At 38.1% G+C, this 20,278-nt stretch overlaps 3 protein-coding genes across 4 annotated transcripts in view; all 3 read left to right on the forward strand.

Moving 5' to 3' along the window:
- pdia2 (protein disulfide isomerase family A, member 2) overlaps positions 1-20,278 on the forward strand; it is a 177,197-nt gene that overhangs the window by 19,641 nt on the left and 137,278 nt on the right. The gene's annotated exons all lie outside the window — the stretch shown is intronic.
- Positions 285-8,325, forward strand: zgc:136472 (uncharacterized protein LOC678514 homolog). Its single transcript, XM_049571478.1, has 11 exons — positions 285-593; positions 1,064-1,264; positions 2,592-2,716; positions 2,832-2,969; positions 3,683-3,790; positions 4,995-5,120; positions 5,237-5,434; positions 5,536-5,656; positions 6,815-6,996; positions 7,273-7,362; positions 7,485-8,325. The coding sequence occupies exons 1-11, from the start codon at positions 410-412 to the stop codon at positions 7,566-7,568; spliced, it is 1,557 nt and encodes a 518-aa protein (XP_049427435.1). The 5' UTR covers positions 285-409; the 3' UTR covers positions 7,569-8,325.
- LOC125885737 (synaptogyrin-3-like) lies at positions 9,142-17,853 on the forward strand. Its single transcript, XM_049571481.1, has 4 exons — positions 9,142-9,947; positions 13,019-13,253; positions 13,778-13,923; positions 16,834-17,853. Exons 1-4 carry the CDS (start codon positions 9,843-9,845, stop codon positions 17,059-17,061), a joined length of 714 nt encoding a protein of 237 aa, XP_049427438.1. The 5' UTR covers positions 9,142-9,842; the 3' UTR covers positions 17,062-17,853.

The raw sequence follows: 20,278 nt of genomic DNA on the forward strand, positions 1-20,278 counted from the left end.
CAGGTGAATGGAGCATAATGTGTGTGTGTGTGTGTGTGTGTGTGTGTGTGTGTGTGTGTATGTGTGTGTGTTTGGTGAGTGTGTGCTTTTGTGCTTCCATTTTGACCTTGCTGGGGCTAACAGTGTTAGGCAAAGGGCATTTAGATATTAGTGATATACTTGATATGAACAGCAGCCAATAGCAGAGATACAGCAGGGCTTAGATAGGGAAGTTAATGAGCTACAGACTGGTGGGTCTGGTCGGCAGATAACAAAAGTGTTCACAACTACCAGCTCAGCACTGATACACACACACACACACACACACACACACACACCTGTATATCAGCCCTTCATTTCACCACTCCCCTCATACCTTCTTGTCAGGATTGCTCCAGTGTCCACTTTGTCAGTCTGCAGGTGAACCGTCATGAGGACATTGTTGCTGCTTGGGGTGACGGCCTTCAGTCTCTGTGTGTTTGTCGCCGCTGACAAACAACCTGAGCGACAGGCAGATAAATCATCCCCCGAGAAGGAGGATGGAGTTTTACAGCTGAAGAAAGGAAATTTCAACAGGGCACTGAGGAAGCACAAGCAGCTGCTGGTGTACTTCCGTAAGTTACACACAAAGACTCACACAGATTGATCTTGACCTGAGTGTTTATACAGGCTATAGGGGAGACCGGGGTTGGTTGGCACGCTTTTAAATCCCTGCTATATTTCTCTGGCATAATTTATGTCATATTTGTAGCCAACTGCATTTAAAAGTACATAAGTATTAGTATCAAAATATACTTAAAGTACCCAAAGTAAGTAAGTAATATGTTTGCAGAATAGCCCATATCAGAATGGTATCATGTTACTGGATCATTATCGTTAATGTGCACGTCATTCTAATTTATTTGTTGATTGTATTTTGCGTCATTGATCTTAATCTGGAAAGTGAAGTCTAAATTGTAGTGGAGTGGAAGTATAAAGTAGCACAAAATGTACAAGCTAAGTGAAAGTACCTCAAAAACTTGCTTACAGTACTTAAGTAATTGTACTTACTGTGTGCTGTTTGTGTCTGTTTCTGTGTGTGCAGATACTCCTCTGTCTGGAGAAGGCCATCGAATCTCAGCAGCGTTTGAAGATGCTGCTGCGGAGCTCCAGGGGTCAGAGGTCACACTGGCAGTGGTTGATGTGACAAAAGAGAAGGACCTGGCTAAAGATCTCAATGTGACGGGTCTTGCCACAATCAGGCTGTACCTCTCAGGAGATAAACACAACCCTGTGCCCTGTCCTGGTACGTGCTTATGACACATGGTCTATCCGGATCTAAATAAAGGCTGATCGCCGTCATTCCCCCTCAGTCGTCACCCATCTAAGTGGTTTAATGACCCAACAAAGTGGCCTGATATTACTCATCTGGACATCTATGTTTAAATAAATCAACAGTGTCCTTAAGCAAAGTGTTGTCTGTCACTAACCAGTGTGTTAATAGGCAACTGTTTGATCTAGGCTGTACTGACTGTACTCATGGATGTATTAAGAGACCTGGATACAGCATTGGCGGCGGGGCTCCATTCATTCCTATGGAGGTTGCTCAGTGGCGTATTAAGTCCAAATCGCTAGATTTCCATGCTTTGAAATTACCCAGATGATTGACACCGCTTCTGCATCATTAGAGCCACGGAGCATGTGCACTAGAGACAAACAGCGGCTGAGCACAGCTGAGCAGCCAACTTCCAGTTTAGTGCTACTCTAGCTTCAGTGGGGTTAAAATAATTCCAACCTGTGGTTCTTTTAGACTTTCCAGATGTTATCAGACCGAATAAGTTTCATCTTAATAGTGGAATGAGTCATTTCACAGGAGTTGTGATGCTCAAAAACACATCCACTTTCCCAACGTAAGTCTATGGGAAAAAGCCTTTTTGGGCCCAGTGGCCCACATGATGGACCCCGATGAACCACTGCTTGGCCACTTCAAGAATTGGCTCCACAGCCCGTTGCGCTTCCTGAGGGCCTGACTGTACTGCAGCAGCCTCCCACTCAAGCTAACATTAGCTATCCATCAGTAATAAATGTCACCAGCATTATTTAGTAATATAACACACTGACAGTATTTACATATCTTATGTGCCTCAAATCTCAGTGTGAAAGTCTCGTTGAACCCACTACAGAACACCTTTTGGATTCTCCTGTTTATCTCCTGGTGTGACAGCATGTTTCTTTCCCTTTAATGGGGGCAAGGCATTGGCTATGATGTGATACTGGTCTGGTCTATCCTAGAGTCTTGTTGTCAGGAGAGGTTTTCAGGCAAGCAATAGAAACTCACCTGGCTCCTGGTTGCTAATAGTTACAGCGCATAACATGTTTTTACATATGTGTTTGTGTGCAGATCAAACAAATACATGACATTAACGCTGTAAACTAGTGAGCTTTAGAAGTTTAGGCATATATTTTCCTTTGGAGAGAGCCATGCCGGGTGTTTCCAGTCTTTATGCTAAGCTAAGCTAATCATCTGGCCCTAGCTCAATAGTTGATCCTTTCGTCTAACTCTCAGTAAGAATAGTAACTATTTCTTTAATATGATCTGTAAAAATGATTCATTTGATGTTATTGTGATTAAGTTCCTCAGAGCTCGGCCTCCATCCTGACTTGGCTGAAAAGGAGGTCGGGGTCTGCTACTGACCTTATCGCTGATCTGAGCCAATCAGAGACCTCAGAGGAGCTGACCGTGGTTGGATTCTTTAAGGTAAATACTGACTGTTTCCTGCCTTTCACCTGCGTCATGGCTGCAAATTAGCTGTCTTAATAACTGTGTGTGTGTGTGTGTGTGTGTGTGTGTGTGTGTGTGTGTGTGTGTGTAGGAGCTGAACCACGAGTACGTCCAGGTGTTTTATGCTGCAGCGATCGACCTTCCTGATATTAACTTTGCTGTGACAGAGAGCGATGAAGTCATCAGCAAACATGGTCTCACACATGATGTTGTGATGCTCTTCAGAAAGGTACTTTAACATAACACACACACCTCTGACCAGTGCTGGAAAGTAACTTTATTTAAGTACAATTTTAAGGTACTTCTACTTTAATTTTTCAGTTTCTGCTAATTTATACCCCACTCTACTACATTTCAGAAGGAAATATTGTACTTATTACTGCACTACATGTATTTCATAACCAAAGTGACATGTTTATTTGTAGATTCAGATGATTAATACAAAATATAATCAAGAAATAAACTGTGATGTGTTATTAAGGATTAAGCTACCTGGTAGTATATAAAGTAATTAAGCATATAAAACCACTTTAAAGTCATAAATACATTAATGAGCCAATAATTAGTCGAATAATATAATACTATAAATTTTGATGCTAAAAAATTTGTATTCTTACTTGAGCAAACTTTTGAATGCATGACTATAACCAGTATTTCTACACTGTGGTATTGCCATTTTTACTTTAGTAAAATATCTGAGAACTTCCTCCACCACTGCTGCAGACAGATGGCTGTATATGTCTGACTATCTGTGTTTTCTTAGTACTGATTCAATTACTTACATTTCTTGGCATTTTGAATGCAAGAGATGAGATTTAAATCATTAAACCATCACATCAGGCGGTGGAATCTATTATGTATAAGGTAGTTCAAGACCAGAGGTTCATTGCATTCTAAATTTGTGTGTGTGTGTGTGTGTGTGTGTGTATGTGTCTGCTGCAGTCCAAGCTCATCCAGGCTTACAAAATGATGCCTGAGACATCTAAAGAGATGCTGATCATTTTTATCACCGTCTACCAGATGGACCCAGTCACTGAGTACACTGGACAGGTAGAGTATAATGCATTTTCAAACACACACACACACACACACACACACACACACACACACACACACACACACACACACACACACATGCACAGACAGTGTGGGGTTTTTTGTATTTACACTCACTGAAATGGGGTTTGCAATAATACATGGGCAGAATTTCCTAATTTAATTTTGGTTTTGGTTGGTATCTTTTTAAGGTGAAAATCTGAAGGTCACATGCCCTTTTGAATGAATATGAAAACTAGGAGGTTTTCTTGTAATGAGGCCAAATATTTCACTTGATTTTCAGATTTTGTTCTTTTATTTTAAGGTCCAGTGTGAAGGATTTAGAGGCAACTATTGGCAGAAATTCTATATAATATTCATACTTCTGCTTTCATTTGTTTATAATCACCTGAAACTAAGATCATTATGTTTTTGTTGCCTTAAATATTGGTGGATTATATCTACATATGACGCCCGTTGTCTCCCACAGAGTCTGCATTGTTGTTCTGCATGGGTTGCCCATCTGCATCCTAAATAGGCAACCCATCTGGGAAATACAATCAGTAAAATAAAATAAAAATCATTCTTTGAAAATACTACTACTACTACTACAACTACTACTAATAATAATTATAACTGTAAAAATAATAATGAACCAGGGTTATATGAACTCTTATGAGTTGGAGAAATAACATTTTTGTATTTATGTTTATGTTCTTTCCAAATGTATGGGTTAAATCTGAAGTCTACCTGAAATCTATGCTTTCAAATTCAGACTCAACCCCTTGTGGGCCTGAAAGTGAATCTTTAAAGCAAATGTTCTGCTGAAATTTATTGTGATGGATCATTGCAAAATGTGTGGATTTTATGATTAAACATAAAGAAACATGGAGGGGTTTCTGTAGAGCTTTTGATTTTTTATTTCATTTTGTAGTCTACTGTAAAAACAAACAAAACAAACAAAAAGAAACACATGAATTCAAGATGTAGCCATCTACACTGAAACAGTGGTTTTTTTTGTATATATTAGTGATTTTCTGTGCCTCGACAGGCCAACACTAAAAAAATAAAAGTTGAAATTTGTGATATTCGTATAAACTGTATAACAACACAGCTGAGATCTGATTCAACAGTTTCTATTTGCTAAAACCATATTCAAACACACACGTAACCATACACTGTTAACTGAGATGTATTTATGTTTTTGTCTCTCTCACAGACAGCCACTCAGATATTAACATCACCTGTGTTAAACCACGCTCTCCTGTTTGTCAACAAAAGCTCTGCTGGCTTTAAAGACATCCACGCTGCCTTTAACAGTGCTGCAGAAGCATTCAGGTTGAAGGTAGAAACCAAACACACACACGCTATTTCACACAGCAGCATTGCAACACATTATTAAAATAAGCCAATGGCATACTTCACCCCTGCATGTGCGTGTGTGTGTGTGTGTGTGTTCAGATTTTGTTTGTGTGGGTGAACGTGGATGAGCCCCGTAATGGCAGGCTGATGGAGTACTTCCGGGTTCGGGAGTTCGAGGCTCCTCTGATCCGAATGGTCAACCTGACAGATCATGTGACCTATCACCTGCCCTCTGATACTCTGGATGTACAGACCATAAAAACATTCTGCCAGTCATACCTCGATGGCAAGGCTAAGGTAACAGTCACTCCTGTTGAGTGCGTGTTACATAACAGGAACTGGTTTAACCACTTGCCTCTGACACACATAATGTGTTTGTGTTTGTGTTGATGTAACAGCCTAAGATGCAGAGCGAGCCGGTAACCGAGGGATGGGACACAAAGCCGGTGAAGGAGCTGGTGGGAATGACTCTGGAGAAAGTCGCTTTTAACCCCAACAAGACTGTTTTTGTCCTGTTCTGTATGTAAATAGACTCTTCATTTAAAAACTACCCAGTAGGGCTGGACTTGGATTTGCAGGTGAAATGATGGCTAGACACTTGGGTTGATCATGGGCTACACTTGGTTGAAAAGTGTAACATCTTGGCCCAGTTAGCAGGAGAAATGTTGGCATTGTACGTGTCTGCAAACCATAAACATTACAATTGTACGTTTCATAGGCATTACCAACATTTAGACCTCTACAGACCACTGTTTGAGACCAACAAACAACAAAACCAGTTGTTTTTTAGCGAGCCATTGTTGTTTTTCCAGCAGTTTTTTAGCTACAAGACATAGGTGTGTTTTAGCCACCCATTGCTATTTTTCCATCAGGGATAGTGCCACAAAAAGCAGTTGTGTTTAACTGAGACAACACTGCATTTCCTGCTAGGATAGTGGCACGAAAAGCGGCTGTTTTGTACAGAGACATCGCTGTGATTCCTGTTGGGATTATGCCAAAAAAACTGATTGGTCTAGGTTACATGCAGGAATTGTTCTAACAGCAATAAAGCTGTTGTAATCAAACACTCTGGAGAGTGTTTTAGCATTTTTCAGCTAATGGTTTCTGCACCACTGTTCTAGCAGGCAGCTTTTCTCAGCTCTCATAAACCCTCTTCAAGCTACCTGCCCAGCACCAAACAGCGGACACAGTTAGCGACTAGCTTGTGAACACAGTGGGGCATTTAGAGTTAGATATTTCACTCAGCAGTTGGTGGAGACCAAAAACAGAGCTAAAAGGAGGCAGAACATTGGACTAGCATTCATCATGTGGCCAGAAACACAACTTCTAATTAATCATAAAATTGCTTCATCAGTGCTGGATGTGTAAACAGAGAACTGCTTGTTAACGCATTGGGAACAGTAACTTAATGTCTGTTATGTTTTCACCGTGTTTTGTTGCCCCCCAGTACCTAAATAAATCAATTAACACAGGTTTAAACAAAACAAAATTAGATGTCATTTCACCTTCAAATCAATAAGTCCATGTATGCCTGGGTCACACTGCATTTTTATCATCCACTGTTTTCATTGTTTTCTTTGTGCTTTCTTAGCTTTACACTTCTGTTTCTCTGTGTTGTATCTTGCATTTAAACACCACCTATGCCTAAAAATCTCTACTACTAAATGTGTATTTCAGATCTCCCTTACAGTTCAGAGTCCCGAGCTCTGTTCCCACTGTGGGAGGACTTGGCCGAGGCCGTGAAGGATCGGGAGGACGTGGTCATTGCTCGCATTGATGCCTCAGCCAATGACATCAACATGTCAGTGCAGGGCGCCTACCCATCTGTCTGCCTGTTCCCCGCTCTGTATGCTGAAAGAGTATGGAGCATCTCAGTTATTCTTTTTTAAGGATTTTTTTGTGATATCTTCAATATTTCAGTTTTTTTAATGTGATGATTTGACTGTATGAAGATGTGAACTATTACAGAGATGAAAACATACAGTGTGCACACTAGGTTAGACATATGATGTGACACATCCCTGCGAGTCTTATTCATAAAAGTCGTTGATGACTCTGAGTGTTATCTCTGCACTGTGGGGGACACTTTACACATATCAAGGTAATAATGTTCAGTGTGTCTGTGTGTCTGTCAGATGGTGGTTTACAAAGGAAAGAGGAACGTGAAGGACCTGGTGAAGTTTTTAGATAAAGAGATGGCGAAAGCCAAAAAAGACAGAGTTAAGGTAAACTGACGCCCCAAAAACACTACCATCACTGCAGTGCTTTGAGTTTTTGTGACTGTGTGTTTGTCTGAGAGCTGCCTTTTTTATCTCTCTGTTAAAAATAAACGTCTTTGTGTCTGCAGGAGGATGAAGACAGGAAAAAGTACATCGAGGCAGCAAAAGCTGAAGAGGCAAAAAAAGCCAACAAAACCAAAGATGAGCTTTAACGCAGACACAAAGAGAGTACAGTGTGTGTGTGTGTGTGTGTGTGTGTGTGAGTGTGCACGCCTGTGTGTGTGTGTGTGTGTATGCGTGTGTGGCTTTTGTGTCATACTTTTTAGGCAGTATACAGATCTGGTTTTATCTCCTCAACCAAGCTGTCATCAACCGTCTGTGCAATCAAATCCAATAAAGTCTTCAGTTAAAACTCTGATGGTTACAGGACCTTTTATTGTTTAACAAAAATAATTAATATTGTATCATCAAATTTATCGTAATTCAGAATTTCTGATATTTCAGCTGATAAGTAACAAAAAATTGCAGTACAGAAAGGTCAGATATGTTTGAGGTGATTTAGAAACAGTGTCTCTATTGCATAATTTGTCCACCAGAGAGCACTAATAAAGTAATTTTTTTAAATGTAAAATGTCCTTTTACCTTAGTCACATTAAAAAAGGAAAAGAAAGATATGTAGAAAATATGTTGTATTTGAATCTGATAACTTTTAGGCCACCAAAATATTAAATATCAAGACATTTAATTTTCACATCAGAGCTAATGTTTTCTGACAGTGTGAAACAGCATTTAAACGTTCATGTAGAGAAAATTAAAGGCATTTTATCTGAAAAGTTGATTGAATAAATAATCTACAAATTCAAATACTAACAACAATGTCAAGTCTTTTTAAGAGTTTGTGTCTTTGGCTTATCACCTGGTTAGCCAACGGCCCTGCTGCTCTGCCGCTGGACAAAACTCTTGACGTGTAAAAACAAAAACTTAAATTTCTATTTCTATCATAATTTTGCTTAAAGCTAAACTTTGGTATTTTTCAACTTTGACCCCATTTTACCATGTTGTGTGTATAAATGACAAATATAGTCAGCAGTTTTTTAAAAATTGGTTCAGTATGAAGCATGAATGCTGCAGCCAGCAGCGGTGCAACAGGCTGCGATGTAATCACTCATTGGGTACTGTCGATGTACGTTGACTAACAGTGCTTGTTTTTGCCACTGACAGACTCAGACTGTTATTCTAAGTGTCTGACATCATTATGAAAGGGATCCCCTCAGAGATAGACCCTCTTTCTTAAAGAGTAAGATCCTGTGGCGCAAGGTAGTTGCATCAACGTACATATTACCCAACAATTATCATTGCATATCTGTATATGACCAAAAGCCAAAGAAAATAAGAAATTATGTATTTAAAATTTGTAACAGTTTAGCATAGTTTATTTGGAATATGCATATAATTTTCTTATAGATGCTATTGATTTTTTTTTACAAAAAAAAAAGCACATGACAAAGATGAGGGCATATCAAATTGCACTGTTTTTAATTTAATGCGAGTTATTCTTTGAACACAGGCATATTTTCAAGGTGGCAGTCACTCATAAGGGCCCATTCTCCACCTGACACATTGGTAGAAGGCCCCCTCTCTCTATGGGCAATTCATCCAGTTAGATGTGAAAATATACTGGCTTTGTACATGCTAAAATTACTGTTTATTTAAATGGAGTCTGGTGGGTTTTGCAATGGTGATTTAAGAGCTTTTATTCTGGTTTAAAAAAAAAGGGTTTTGCTCTTTAACAAAGCGTAGGGATGCTTTAATGTTGTCAGATGCTTAATATAAAAATCTGAGCCTGTCAGTGGCAAAACAAACACTTTAAATGGACGTAAATAGACAGTGCCAAATGCCCCAAGCAGTTACATTGCAACTGGTTTTGCTGCTGTCTGCAAGGCTCTCAGATAATACTGAACCAGTTTCAAAAATCATTGCTCCTGTTATTCGCTTAGATACAAAAAAATATGTGAAAATTGAGTCCAGGTTAAAAAATACCCAAGTTACCCTTTAATATCTTCAGATTGAACCACAATTTAGAAAAAGGGTAAGAGATGATTGTAGGCTATCATCACGATAAGGTTCCACTAAGAGCCAATAAATGATAATATTGAAATATCGCCAGCCCTAAATATTAACAGTAGACTATATGGGAAATTTAATTTTGCATATATATTTTTTTCTGACAAAGAAAATCTTGCTATTAATCAGCCTGATCTAAAAGAATAAATAAATAAAAAATTAAGGTTGAACGCAAAATAATGGGCTAAATGTAATGATAAAAACACTGACAGTTAATTCTGCGGTGCAGCCTGTGATCTGTTCCCGGTGACGCGGTGTGACTTCACACGGAGGCTGGAGGAGGACACCGCCGCTCCGCGCAGCTCTCTGACCGTCTCCTCTCCTTCTCTCAGCGGGCGTCACGCTGCACTAAAGCCGGAGGGATGGAGCCAGCGGGCGCGTACGGCGCCGGGAAGGCCGGGAGCGTCGCCTTCGATCCGGTCGCCTTCTTCACGCATCCCCGGACAATCCTCAGACTGATGTCGTGGGTAAGTGAGCCTCCTCTGCAATGTGTGGGTTGACATCAATGGACAGGCCTACCTGCACCCCCCCTCCTCTCCCTCTGTCTCTCCCATTCACATCGTCTGTGCCTCGCTCCTTGCCTTTGTGTCAGGTTTAAATTCAAACAGCTTAAATCTGTGTTTTCATAAACAGGCTCAGTATCTTTGAGTTAAATCCCTGTTGTCTAATAAACAGAAATCATTTCAGTGATGCACCTTCTGGCTGGAGCTCCAGGACCAGCGTCTGATTACCATATGTTTATCTGGAGCCTCTTTGTGTCTAGATGTGAACGCTTTGGATTTGAATGCCCCCTAAGCACCAGAATCTAACACCTCTCTGTGTCTGTGGTGTGATGCTGTGCAGCTGTGACTCACCGTACAGCCTTTAATGTGCACTGGAGGAACTATGTGCTTTTTAAAACGAGGAACAGCAAGTTAACAGATGCAGATAATAAGAGCTCTCTTTCTTTATGTCTCTGTCTCATAATTCAATTGAGTTGAGGGTAATTCAGTTTGCCAGTGTTCCATAAAACAAACAAACTGTAAGATAAAGTACAGCAGTAAACACTGAATCAGGTCAAGGGGAAGCATTTAGATAGGAAAAACACATATTACGAATTTATGTGATATTTAGACATTTACACAAATTGCTGTAGAGACTGGGCTGTAATGGAGGATCATTTTCAATATCGGTTATTCATACTGATTACTTTCTGGATAAACTAGTTAATTATTTGGTCTATAAAATGTGACAAAATAGTGAAAATGCCCATCAAACATGTCCTAAATCCAAACGTGATGATCATCAGACTGTTTTTTTTTGTCCATCCAGCAGTCCATAACCCCCAAATATTCCTTTAACCATCACATAAGACAAAGAAAAGCAACAAATACTCACAAGTGAGAGGCAGGATTCATCGATTAGGGAAGTAATTGCAATAATTTTTTTGTGTCAATCGACAAATCAATCGTTTCAACTCAAACAGAGATATATAATGATTGGTAAATGTTTATTTTGCATGTTGTTGACAGTCCTTGTCACATGTTGTGTAGCTACATTACATCCAGTAAATAGTTACATGTAATTAAATCACAAAACTTACTGACATTACAGTTACTAATCAAAATGTTGGTCATTTCAAAGGGGTTACATCCAAATATGTTCTTTTCAGTACAAAGATTATATGTAGAATATGACATTCAGTCTGTTGCCTTTCATCATGTCACTGTGCATGAATGTCGTCTTTTGGAATAGCCCTATTTACATGCATTCTTCAGCTTTATTGCCCAGTTTAAAACATTTGTTAGAAAGTTAATCAAATGTAATGAGTTACATTACTTTGATGAAGTTATTACAATATTTATGTCACATATTACATTTCTTTATAACAGGGTAACCTATTACATTTCAAATGTAACCTTCCCAACACTGATAACTGATTAGTGTGAAGATTATTTTCTCATTGAATCCACTACTTGTAAAAATGTGCAGCACATTTTCCAAAAAGTCCAGCATGAGATCCTCAAATGTCTTGTTTTGTCAGTCCGATGGTCCAAAACACAAAGATATTCAATTTACATATACGACCATATAAAACAGAGAAGTGCAGAAAATCCTCTCAGTTGAGAAGCTGACACTGACGAAAACATTCTAACTGATTGATCAGTATAGTCTCACATTAATTTTCTATTAACTGATCAACCAGTTGTTTCAGCTCCAATAGAAAGAGTCCTGAAGGCAGCTCCTAGAGAGATCAGGTTAAAATCAAAGTTTGCTCTTTGCTTACATAGTCCTTAAATGAATTATATAATATTTATATTATTTTTTATCAAACTGTGACTAAACTAACTTCAGTTAATCCCGGACTGGTAAATTGATTTTTGTTTGTGCTCTTCACTAGAAAAATTTGCAAAACTTAAGTAATGTACATTTAATAAACTCAACAAGTCCTCTCAGAAGCAATGTCTGTGGAGTCACATTGCCCTTCAGTATTTCAAAGCTGTCCTCTCCCAATAGGTCGCAGGTTATTACGACCCATATTTACATTTGCTGTTAGACAATAACCTCTAGTGGCTGTAGTAAATATGGCGGGAGAAAAGGAGAAAGTCAGGTGACAGAGTGTGTGGGGGGAGGAGGTTAGGATGGATACATGGGTCAAACAAACACAGGACTTTGTCCCAGAAGATCGCTGCTGTTGTTGCTGTAAAACATTAAGTCAGTTAAGTTTTTTTAACACACATATATAACTTATAACGTATTTAACTGACATCACATACATAACATACTTTAAATATGTTATGTACCTGACATCGGTAAAATAATCATGTTTATTTTGACCCAAACCATGGACTTTCCTAAACCTAACCAAGTAGTAAACCTAATCAAACTGTGACCGTTTGACGACATTAACCATGTGTTTAAATCTGTGAACGTTAACAGTCTTATATGTGTCTTTAGTGTAGACCTCCTGCCACCAGTACAGCGCTAATTTAGAATATGCTCCTGCGGGTCGTATTAGAGGGTAGGACCCACCAACATTTGTGGTCGTATGGGTCAGGTTTGAGACTTGATGAGTTTTCCTCAGTTTTGGATGTCCTTAAATCTCTGCAAATAAAAGGGAAATATAAATCTGCATGGCTTAATACCATTAAGAGCAGGTTCAAAAATGTCTTGTAATTTGGGTGAACTGGCCCTTTAAGAAGTTTTGTATGATTCCCCACCTCACCAAACTGGATAACAATTGAAAACAGCTGAGTCTACAGCACAAAGCGTAACTAAAAAGTGAGTAAAACCATTATTGCCCATTACTCAGAAAATATGTTTTAATTTTGTAATATGGGTGAACTACCCCTTTCAAACTGTTACATGCCTATAGAAGAGAAGTGTATCCCTGTACCCTCTGTGCCTCATCCACACACTGCCTGAAAAGTGTGTGTTTACACTGGTTGATCTGTGTGTGTCATGTTTGTATGAGGAATGAAAAGCATTCACACAGCAGCGTGAGCTCATTCTCTTCTGCCTGTTACAGTAATAAACCGGCTCATGTGTCTCCCTGCAGGTTTTCTCCATGGTGGTGTTCAGCTGCATCGTGAACGAGGGCTACATCAACATCGGCAGCGAGCGTTTGCTCTGTGTCTTCAACAACAATGCCGATGCCTGTAACTATGGTGTTACCGTGGGCGTGGCCTGTTTCCTTGGCAGCATCTTTTTCATGATCCTGGACATTTACTTCCCCTCTATCAGCAGCATCAAGGACAGAAGACGTGCTGTCCTGCTGGACCTCATTTTCTCTGGTACATATACACACACAAGCACAGTGGTGGAAAATACATTTACTCAAGTATAATTGTGAGGTACTTGTACTTAACTTCAGTATTTCTATTTACTGTTACTTTAGACTTCTACTGTACTGCATTCAGAGGGAAATGTGCATGTCTCCCACCTCTGCACAGATATCATGAATTGTTGTTGAAGTATGATGAAATATGAACAATATTAAAAAAACAAATTACAAAAGGCATGTTATAAACATGTTAAAACCCAAGAATGTTAGAGTAATATCCTATTTTTTAAAAATCAGATAAAATCCGGCCTTCATATTGATCTCAGCTTCACGTTGGTGAAGTTTCGTGATCACATGGTGCGACATTAGACAGACGTGTAAACACTCTGCAAAATACTTCAAACGGCTTCTGTGTTAGTTCCCACTATAAAAGGTGTCACAAACACCACATAACATAACCGTCTCAGTGTTGTCACAGCTGGTAAAGATGATGCACATTCTTCTTTTTCTGACTCCTCTGTGTCCCACATCCAGGTCTTGCCAGCTTCCTGTGGTTTGTTGGCTTTTGTTTTCTGGCCAATCAGTGGCAGGCCACCTCTCCAGACGAGCTGCCATTGGCCCAGGGCTCCGACGCCGCCAGAGCCACCATCGCTTTCTGCTTCTTCTCCATCCTGACCTGGGTCTGTATGTTTATACTGTATGTGTGTCTAAAACCTGCCGTCTGGCTGTGTGTACATTGATGTGTGTGTGTGTGTGCGTGTGTTAATCATCATCGTGTGTGTGTGTTCATCATCATCATGTTTGTGTGTATGTGTGTATTTCAGGGTTATCAGTGTCTGCTGGCAATGAACACATTTAAGAACATTTCCTTCATGGAGGACACGCAGAGGCTGCTGCCAAAGAGCCCTCCCACCCTCGCTTTAGTCTAACACACACACACACACACACACACACACACACACACACACACACACATTTTCATCAATGATACTAGTTTCGTAGTAAAATTGGCAAATTCAGAGTAGAGCTTTTCCAATTTTACACTAGGCCTACATATATTAATATTTTTCCAGTGTAGATATATATCACTATACGGCAAATGTATACAGCTGTAATCCACTCATCATATGTGTAAAACAAAAACTGCAAAAACTCCATAATGTTAGATTTTTAGTAACAGTTTTCTTAGAACTATCAATTTAGACCACAGATTTTTAAAAATCAATACATGTTCATTAACTAGGGGGCCAAGGGGTTTTAGTTGTCTGAGTTCGATCCACTGATCAGCAGGATACATCTTGGTGGGGAAAGTGAAAGAGGAAGCCTGCACGTCTTTCATTACAACCACTAACTAAGGAGCCCTTGAACAAGGCTCTTAACCCGTAACTGCTCCAGTGGAGCTGCAGGTCAGACTGTGGCTCTGCTGGGCAGTTTTCAGGTGTGAATGTGTGTAACTGCGGGGAAGTGAACAGAGTGTTCCTGAAAAAGAGCTGCCATCAGCGAGACTCAAATAAAAGGTTTTTTTTCTCTCCCATAGAACAACCAGAGACAGACTGATTTATTATCCATTGACAACTCAATGGAGCTTGTTAAAACAATTTTCCCACCAAACCAATAGCAGCCATTTATCTCAGTGTCAGAGGTTGTTGGAGATGTTCGGATGTTATTGTGTCAAGTACGTGTAGTCGATACAAAAGATCCTTTTTTGGTCTGCCAGGTCGTTTCTTCTCCAATAGTTTTGCGGCAAATTGTTCCAATTTTCCTTTTGATTTTGGCTCTTGACTTTTTGGGGAAGTCTAAAGGGGGTTTACTTGTCATGAGCAGACCAACTCAGCCTGTGAAAACAGCTGCACAATGTCAAGTCATTTTTATTTACATAGGCCAATATCACAAATCACAAATTAGCCTCCAGAAGCTAAACAGTCTTAAAGCGTACAACAGTTTGACTTTCGACCCCACTTTTATTGTCATCTGGCTTTCTAATGAAAAAATTACCTGACTAATGTCATGTTTTATCTAATAACCTACAATAAAAATCTGTCTTAGAAACTGGGGATGTGGAGTTTTAAAGACGAGGGGATTTACCAAGCAGGATAATGCTGTAAGATACTTTCAAGTTATTATGGGAAATGGAGGATCTAGCATTTCTGGAGATTGACACATATGAAGGACTAAAAAAAGGACTAAATTGCTGGATTTTTCTTTAAGAACATGTGACCCAAACCTTTGTACCCTGCTTCTTTCATTTCTTCAATCCTCCATCCTTCTGTTTCGAGTAACAGCACTTGTAACCAAACTGTGCACGTGTCCAGGTTTACATAATAGCCCTTTCCCCACTGCAGGAACTTGCTGAAATGAAATGTGACATATAAACATCTTCATGGGTTCTGCTTTGTTTCTACTGTTCTGTTCATCTTGGGGACGAGTTCCTGGAACTCAATTCTGGCACGACTCAAGAGATTATAATAAGTGCTGCAGTAACAGGAACTTACATGAGCTGCCACTTTTGAGTGTGATTAAGATAGCAGTTGTGTTCTTATAACAAGGATGACAAATGTAACAACATTAACCATTATTTTACCACTGAATCTGTATCAAATAGGAAAACCAATACTTTGACAAAGAACAACAACAAACCAAGATGTCCTGGCCCTTGTTAGTATTTGGGGAGAGGAGGCAGTTCAGAATGAGCTGGAGTCAGAGATAAATGATGGAAAGATGCACCAGAAGATTTATTAGCATCTGGCAGACATGCAAATCCACACAGAGCCAGACAGTGCAGAGAAAAAAATTAAAAGGATTATAACAAGATTATAGAAAAAGTAGGGATCCCAATGGATCTGGTGGAGAAACTGTGAAGTGATTCGACACGCTGGATTCCATTTTGGGCCACAGCCCAGCTCGTTTATATCCACATGTCCTCATTTGTAAATGCTGTACGAAGTGGACGGGGAAGAACGAACCCAGAACCAAAACCCCACAAGGTTCTTAAAAGTTTAGGTTGTGGGAATCCCTTGATTATGGGTTGTTAGTTTCTGAGGCACATTATGGAGTGATTCTGGTGATGGCAGACTAAAATATCTCAGCAACTATTGGATGGATTGCCATGAAATTTTGTACAGACGTTCACAGTCTCAAGAATGAATCCTACAGACTTTGGTGATTCTTTAACCTTCCATGTGGCGACATCATCAGATCAAGTTTTCTGTTTGTCCAATACATTTGTTTATGAACAGATTATTGCAAAAATAATGACATTTCCACCAGCTGCACTTTGTGTTTAGTGCTAATTAGCCAATTTAAGCATGCTAACATGCTAAAATTTAGATGGTGAACACGGCAGACATTACCTGCAACACATCAGCACATTGGCATTGTCACTGTGAGCATGCTAGCATGCTGATGTTAGCATCCAGCTCTGGGAAGTACAACCTCACAGAGCCGCTAGTATGGCTGTCGACTCTTGCTGTGAAGGTTGCTGTGACAGTATTCATGTGGCTCTAATGTAAACCAGTGTATAACTAACAGCCACTGCTAATACATGTGTGTGTGCATGTGTGTGTGTGTGTGTGTGTGTGTGTTACTAACAGGCTGTACTGACGCTGAGTGCACTGCGGCGCTTCTTAACCGGCAGCAACACAAACTTGTTCACATGGCAACACCTGGATCCTCCCCCCGGCAATGCTCGAGCTACACCGTACCCCATTGCCAACGGAGCTACCATAGTAACCACCAACCCCTATCAAGCGCCGCCCTTCACTGAAACACTGGACCCCCAGAAACTCACACAGCAGAGACCCATGGCTCCTGCCTTCTAGAGACAGACAGACAGATGGACAGAGGTGTGAGTTGAGCGACACTGAATACGATGCAGGCACGGACAACTTCCTGCCTTGCTGATTGGTGGCTTTCCATCCTCTCCTGGGATTGGTGGGGTTTTGGGTCATGTGATGATGTATGATCTATTTTCACCATGGCAACTGCTGGCTTAGTTAGTTGTTACTCTCTGTGTCAAGAATACTGTCTTCTTTTGTTCATGCTCACACACACAGATATTGATGCACGCAAACACAGCTGTACTCACTCACACCTGGATATACGTTTTACACCTGGAAATACACACACACATATATAAATATATATATACACACCTGGAGGCACAGACTCAAACACACACACACCCTTACTGCATGTTCATTCAGTGAGGTGCAGATTAACATAGATGTAGACCAGTGATGATACTCCATCTGCCTTATTGAGGAATACAAGGTCTTCAGTGAAGGAAATATGGAGGACAGGGAAGCTTTGTAGCTCCGTTTATCTGCTTCTGTTTGCCCACAGGCAGTCTGACCAATCACAAGCTGTCCTGCAGACATGTGGCCTCCAATTGGCTGAAATTGAGACAAGCAGGCAGCTTGATCAATAGATCGCAACAAAATGAGCGTAGGTGGCAGAAAGTGGTACATTTTCTTGGCAAGAAAATAAAGACAGGATAGCTTAATGCATTCTGAATGCTATAGTGTTTCAGTGTGAAATATTCATGTGATTAAATATTTTATTGTGATATGCTGAAGTGGTAAAATGAAATATGAAAAAAAAATAAAATCTACCCACCACCACTGTCAGAGCTGTGAGTGTGCCTTTGTTCACATCATCTTTAAATCATTTCTGTTTTGCTTCTTGCAATGTGAGAAACTCTTTTTAATAGATAAAATTATGTATTCAGACCAAGATCCAGGGACGTGTTAGGCATATTAATCACATTAATCTGCTGGAGGACCATAATTAGGGAGGGTACTTGAGTTATTTTGAAGTTATTAGCAACAGCAAGCAGCAGCTTTCCTGTATGTTAACTTAATTTTGGAATGAAGTGACTTGAGTTGAAGTTATAGGTATTGTGTAATGAAAAATTCAGAGAGATGTCATTGTATACTATATCATAAAAAGTCATTTAAAAATCAAATAACTGTATAGAATGCCAGAGAAACTTCATTAGAAAATCAAAGTATAGGATGTAATAAAAATCTCTTGAAAACTTAAAACGACCTAATCAGAAGGATTTCAAGTAAAATGTCATGGTATATTATGTTAGGAAAAAAAAAACAATAACAACTTCAAGGTAAAGTATGTTCTAAAAATCTTGTAAAATGATATAGTAAATTGTGTCATGAAGATGTTATGTTATAGTATGTCCTAAAATTTTCTTTGAAAAGCTTATAGTATACTACATAACTTAGAAACTCATAAAATGTCATAGTATAGTATGTCTTCGAAGTTTCACAAGAAATGTCATACTATAAGAAGTCTGTAAAAGCTAAAAAAAATTAAGACATATAACAGTATGTCTTAAATTTCATAAAAACTATAGTTTGTCTTTAACATTTTAAATGAAATGTCACAGTATAACTCCAAATTCACAAAAAAATGTTTTATAATAGGTCTTCAAAACTTCATAAAAAAAATGGCTTAGTACACTATGTCTTTAAATTTAAAAAAAAAATGTCATAGTATAGTATATCATCAAAATGTCAGAGAAAAATGTCATAGTATAGTATGTGGTATAATATAAAAAAAAATGTCATGGTATAGTATGCTATAAAATCTTATATTTGATGTTGTAAAATTTGTACTATGACATTTTCAATGAAATTTTTTAGAAATTTTGACAACACACTATTTTTTGACATTTGCAATTTTGACGACGTACTTTACTATGACCTTTTTTTGAAATTTTGAAGACATGACATTACATTACAACATTTTTCAGAAAAAAAGTCATAGTATAGTATGTCTTCAAAATTCCATAAAAAATGTCATAGTATAGTATGTCTTCAAAATTTGATAAAAAAAATGTCATAGTATAGTATGTCTTCAACATTTCATAAAAAAATGTCATAGTATGTTTTCAAAATTTCATAAAAAATGTCATAGTACAGTATGTCTTCAAAATTCCATAAAAAAGTCATAGTATAGTATGTCTTCAAAATTTCATAAAAAATGTCATAGTACAGTATGTCTTCAAAATTCCATAAAAAAGTCATAGTATAGTATGTCTTCAAAATTTCATAAAAAATGTCATAGTATAGTGTGTTTTCAAAATTTCATAAAAAATGTCATAGTATAGTATGTCTTCAAAATTTGATAAAAAAATGTCATAGTATAGTATGTCTTCAAAATTTGATAAAAAATGTCTATAGTATGTCTTCAACATTTCATGAAAAAAGTCATAGTATAGTATGTTTTCAAAATTTCATAAAAAATGTCATAGTATAGTATGTCTTCAAAATTTGATAAAAAATGTCATAGTATAGTATGTCTTCAACATTTCATGAAAAAAGTCATAGTATAGTATGTCTTCAAAATTTGATAAAAAAATGTCATAGTACAGTATGTCTTCAAAATTCCATAAAAAAGTCATAGTATAGTATGTCTTCAAAATTTCATAAAAAAAGTATAGTATGTCTTCAAAATTTGATAAAAAAACGTCATAGTATAGTATGTCTTCAAAATTTCATAAAAAAGTTATTGTATAATTTGTCTTCAAAATTTGATCAAAAAGTCGTAATATAGTATGTTTTCAAAATTTCATAAAAAAAGTCATAGTATAGTATGTCTTCAAAATTTCATAAAAAATGTCATAGTATAGTATGTCTTCAAAATTTCATTAACAAAGTCATAGTATAGTATGTCTTCAAAATTTCATAAAAAAAAGTCATAGCATAATATGTCTTCAAAATTTAATAAAAAAATGTCATAGTATAGTATGTCTTCAAAATTTCATAAAAAATGTCATAGTATAGTATGTCTTCAAAATTTGATAAAAAATGTCATAGTATAGTATGTCTTCAACATTTCATGAAAAAAGTCATAGTATAGTATGTCTTCAAAATTTGATAAAAAAATGTCATAGTATGTTTTCAAAATTTCATAAAAAATGTCATAGTACAGTATGTCTTCAAAATTTCATAAAAAAAAGTATAGTATGTCTTCAAAATTTGATAAAAAAACGTCATAGTATAGTATGTCTTCAAAATT

Source organism: Epinephelus fuscoguttatus, linkage group LG3 (genome assembly GCF_011397635.1).
Source record: "Epinephelus fuscoguttatus linkage group LG3, E.fuscoguttatus.final_Chr_v1".
Classification (NCBI taxonomy): Eukaryota; Metazoa; Chordata; class Actinopteri; order Perciformes; family Serranidae; genus Epinephelus; species Epinephelus fuscoguttatus.

Excerpts from the sequence above, each read along its gene's own strand:
- LOC125885737 (XM_049571481.1), top strand. The coding sequence starts at position 9,843 with ATGGAGCCAGCGGGCGCGTACGGCGCCGGGAAGGCCGGGAGCGTCGCC. Across the intron at positions 9,948-13,018 it reads TCCTCAGACTGATGTCGTGG|GTTTTCTCCATGGTGGTGTT; the intron begins GTAAGTGAGCCT and ends GTCTCCCTGCAG. Across the intron at positions 13,254-13,777 it reads GCTGGACCTCATTTTCTCTG|GTCTTGCCAGCTTCCTGTGG; the intron begins GTACATATACAC and ends TCCCACATCCAG.
- zgc:136472 (XM_049571478.1), top strand. The coding sequence starts at position 410 with ATGAGGACATTGTTGCTGCTTGGGGTGACGGCCTTCAGTCTCTGTGTG. Across the intron at positions 2,717-2,831 it reads CCGTGGTTGGATTCTTTAAG|GAGCTGAACCACGAGTACGT; the intron begins GTAAATACTGAC and ends GTGTGTGTGTAG. Across the intron at positions 2,970-3,682 it reads TTGTGATGCTCTTCAGAAAG|TCCAAGCTCATCCAGGCTTA; the intron begins GTACTTTAACAT and ends TGTCTGCTGCAG.